Here is a 4234-nt window from a genome sequence, read left to right as displayed (position 1 = left end):
GCTCCCTGTCTGCAGCAATAATAAAGTATTAAACAATAAAAGAGCTCTTCACTAACAGTTTTCTATTATGTCAACGACACGAAAACAAAGCAAACAGTGTCGCCCGAAAAAATCGTAGCAGTCTTAAATAAACAAAAACCATGTGTCAAATCGAAATTACACCCAAAACAATGGAAATGTCAAGGACTAATTATCAAAAGCATCGTGTCCACAACTGACTCTAATGTGACGAAATTCATACAAATAAACACTGTTAATAACTTGGTATAGGCACACGACAGCTACAATTATGGTTTGTCACGTCGTACGTCCGTCTGTCACGTTCGTAAATGGTCATTACAAACGAAAACATGGGGTGTATATATATGAATTTTTTTACGACTCATCACAGAACTCGATTGGATCCTGCCGTGAACGTCTACGATGAAGCTGTTTTTGGTTTGTTCACATTTTTTTGTCTTTAACTGTAATTTTGAGGTATTTTAGTTGATTTGATTTTATTCGATTTTCATTTAGGACCATGTCAATACATAGATTCTGTGATCCGTTTTATATTTACATCTCTTCTATGAAATTATTAGTCTTCTCAGAAGTAAGATTAGCCATTTTCTACGACACTAGAGCAAAATGTACTATTATTATTGATTGAATTATTTTTATTGAATACAAAAAAGTAATCTCAAGCAATTTTGATATTTTATATAATACCACAGCTATCATTCACATAACGAAGTATAATGTTTTTTTTAAAGTCTTATTAATTTCAAAAGTGAAAACAAAATATGTTTTAATTTATCAACTTAAAATTTTCAGATCATTTCAGCCCTCGGGTTCATGAATGCGGCTAAGCTCCATCGAGCCTATCTTCCGCCATCCAATGCGAAATTAGCTGGAGGTAGACCAGAAGATCTACAAACTCCACTAGAATTACCGAAGGAAACCTATTTAAATTTTTCTGGAAATTATAAGCAAAAGAAAGAAGAAAATGCAGTTAATCAAAATATAAAGGAATTGAATGGAAATTTTCCAAATACCCAAACATTAAAATATGACACTGAGAACAGGGAATTAGGGATAAATTTGTCTTTAAGCAAAGCGCAAAACAGTGCCTTTAATGACGATCAAGAAATTCCATTAGAAATCAAAAGTACACTACAACAAGGAATTTTTGAAAGCAATACATTTGGTCCCATTAAAAGTAAGTATTCATTGGCCCGAAAAAATAACGATAGGAATCAATACATTCCAAAATCTATAGATAAGATCAATACTCGATTCGAAGCTAACTCCACTTCTGTTCCAACAGCTGTAAAGGAATCTAAAAATACTGATTATAAAATTCCAATAGTTAGAGGTAGTTTTCGAGAATATAATCAGATTAAACAAACGCCTAACTCTCAATCAACCACTGAAACACTGATTGAAGATAAAATTACACCTCCAAAAGATGATGTAAGCTCTGAAATCAGTGGTATGTTAATACCAGATTTCAATAAATCAGAAGAAAGTTTTGTTGAGAAATTTTCTGCAGTTGGCGAACCTACATCAAAATATCCAAATCAAATTATTAATCCAACTGTAGATGGACAATCAATTTCTAATATTGCTGGTAATTTTGTCAACTTTCAAAATACTGAATATCCCGAGAGCATTAAGCAAAAAAATAAAAATGAAAACGATGATTCTTTGTCCTCTAAGCGCTTTAACAACGTGAAAAACATTTATTCGAATCTATTTCCACAAAACTTCCGCAACAAATACTTGGATATAACAAAAAGACCTCAAACAGAAAACGACAGAAAAGCGGCATTACTTAGTTTTGAAAACATCATAACGCCAGAAGGCTTCTCATACACATTTTATACTTCAAATGGCATACACGCAGATGAAAGTGGCTCAGCTATTGAGGGGGTAAGAGCCAAAGGATCTTACTCATATACGGGTGATGATGGGAAGGTATACACTGTGACTTACACAGCAGATGAAAAAGGCTTCCTACCAAAAGGTGATCACATTCATCCTCTTCCAAATTCTATTAAAGCCCTGATTGAAAAGACCACAGCCGATGGAATATATGATGATGGTAAGAATTTAAATGAAGTTAATTTCTTCTTAAAAATGCAGTGAAAAACAACTCTTACATTTGGGTATTGCTATAAATTTTTTTAGTTTTGATTCGCAGAAGTTTAATAATAATATAATTCATGTGTAGATACAGCCATACAACTAAAATTTAACAAATTTATTATTTTAACTATAAACTATTCAATAAATAATATCAAAACTAAAGCTAAAAGCTGCAATCCCTGCTAGCCTATTCAATTTTAAATAAATTTAAATCCAACCTCTTTTAGCACTTAGAAATTTCTACGCCTTGGGTCTTTGTTTTGGATTCTTCACCACTAAAATTATTTTCAGTCTTAAATAATTAATACATTAAAAGTTTGTGATCTTCTTGTCATTTTAGGTTCTTACAGTGAAGAAAAGTATGGACACATGCGCTATCAAGGGCCCATCGATCGTTATTACTCACAAATTCATATGAAGACAGGGAATCGACAGCGAAAGCCTGCAAATAAAGGAACTAGCTCGTCCAACAAAACTCAATACATGAAGACAAATAATTCCGAAAGACTAGCAACTAATACCCCTTTCATAATTAGCACTCCTAAAAGTGTTCTTCCCTTTAAGATAAAAGAAAGAAGCCAGACATCAACTTTAAGATCACGACCAACAAATATTATTGGTAATCAATATCCAAACGCCGAATTGAAAGGCAGTGAAAACGTCATCAAAAACTCGCAAGACAATTCTATCGTTGAAAGCGATGATTATAATATTAACGACATGAAACTCGGTAAACTTAAAACACCAACTTTTGAAATAATTAAAGAAAGCCATGAAAAACAATTTAAAAATGTACAAAAGCCGGTAGCCGTTACTGCTGACCCTTTTAACGGTCAAACAATTACTTCAACTGAAATTCCTGATTACTTCACAACCGAATTTAATAATCCATTGATTTTTATAAGCAATGATGATTTTATAAAGACAACTAGAGATGGGGAAACAGGTTATACATACACAAAGCCAAAAAATGTATTTAAAGAAGGCACAACATCAGCTCCTACTAATGACGAGAAAGAAAGATATTTTTCTGTTAATCTTGGAGAAGCAAACGCTTATACTTCTTCAGTAAACGTACCAAATGATCTCTTAAGAACTCAAGAGTCAACAAGCCCTCAAACTCCGATTTTAAGATCAAAATTTACAGCAAATAACAATCCATACCTGACAACAGACACGGTTGAAAAGATAAAGCTATTAGAAAGCTCACTAACGCCAACATTATTTATGCCATCAACAACGCCAATGCCATCATTAAATAAATATATTGATACTGGTATTAAGGCATTAGACGATAAAAAAACCATGGACGCTACAACTCCTGCAAATGTAAATACAGAATATTACACAGACAGCGATTTAGCTCTGAACACTGCTTTTGATCATAGTCCCATACCAACGACACCTGGAGACGAGGTTTACGAAGATCGTACCAACTTGCCATATTTAACCACAGAAGAAGACGCTGACACGAAACTCTTAGGCGATAATTACGACCCAAATTATATGTTTTCTCTCCCAGTGCCTGTTAATATGCTTGGGAATATAAACTTAATGCAGATCGATAATGATGATCCATTATATCGGAAAACCGATAAAGTTATTGGCGAAGACTTCAGTGGACCCAAACAACCTCAATCGTTTGATCCAGTTTCTGGTTACTACTATTAGTAAAATATTTCTTGATAAGCTATATAAACTAGCCGATAGTTGCTATATGTTGGGTGCGATAGATATTTTGTTACATATCTTAACTATTGTCTTCTGCGACGTCCGTATTTTATTTTCTTAATTACGGCAAAAGCAATTCTTTGATAAATAAAAATATGAAATATGTAATACTGTTTTAAATTTTGCTAGGGAAAAAATGATTACATATCGCTGAGATTAACTCTAGAAACAAAATAACTCATATGTGCTAATAACTCAATTCATCTGCAGTATGTTCATATTACTATGCCGGAAACCTCCCTAAAGTTCTAACAGATGTGTCTAATACAAAAGTTTGACAAAGAAAAAAGCCGACTTCAACAAAATAAATTATAAATCTCATCACTTTAGTCGAAATCAATTAGGCATGCACTTTATAAGATAAATCAAAAATTAC

The 4234-nt window shown here is 32.9% G+C and overlaps 1 protein-coding gene across 1 annotated transcript; it reads left to right on the top strand.

Annotated features, from left to right (window-relative positions):
• Nucleotides 1-275: 275 nt before the first annotated feature.
• On the top strand, nt 276-3920 carry CPR14 (cuticular protein RR-1 motif 14). Its single transcript, XM_028183081.2, has 3 exons — nt 276-438; nt 814-2083; nt 2468-3920. Exons 1-3 carry the CDS (start codon nt 424-426, stop codon nt 3796-3798), a joined length of 2616 nt encoding a protein of 871 aa, XP_028038882.2. The 5' UTR covers nt 276-423; the 3' UTR covers nt 3799-3920.
• Nucleotides 3921-4234: the final 314 nt, after the last annotated feature.

The sequence above is a fragment of the Bombyx mandarina genome, chromosome 19 (genome assembly GCF_030267445.1).
Source record: "Bombyx mandarina strain Sakado chromosome 19, ASM3026744v2".
Classification (NCBI taxonomy): Eukaryota; Metazoa; Arthropoda; class Insecta; order Lepidoptera; family Bombycidae; genus Bombyx; species Bombyx mandarina.
Note: the sequence above shows the minus strand (reverse complement) of the source record. Positions and strands in the feature narration are given on the sequence as shown.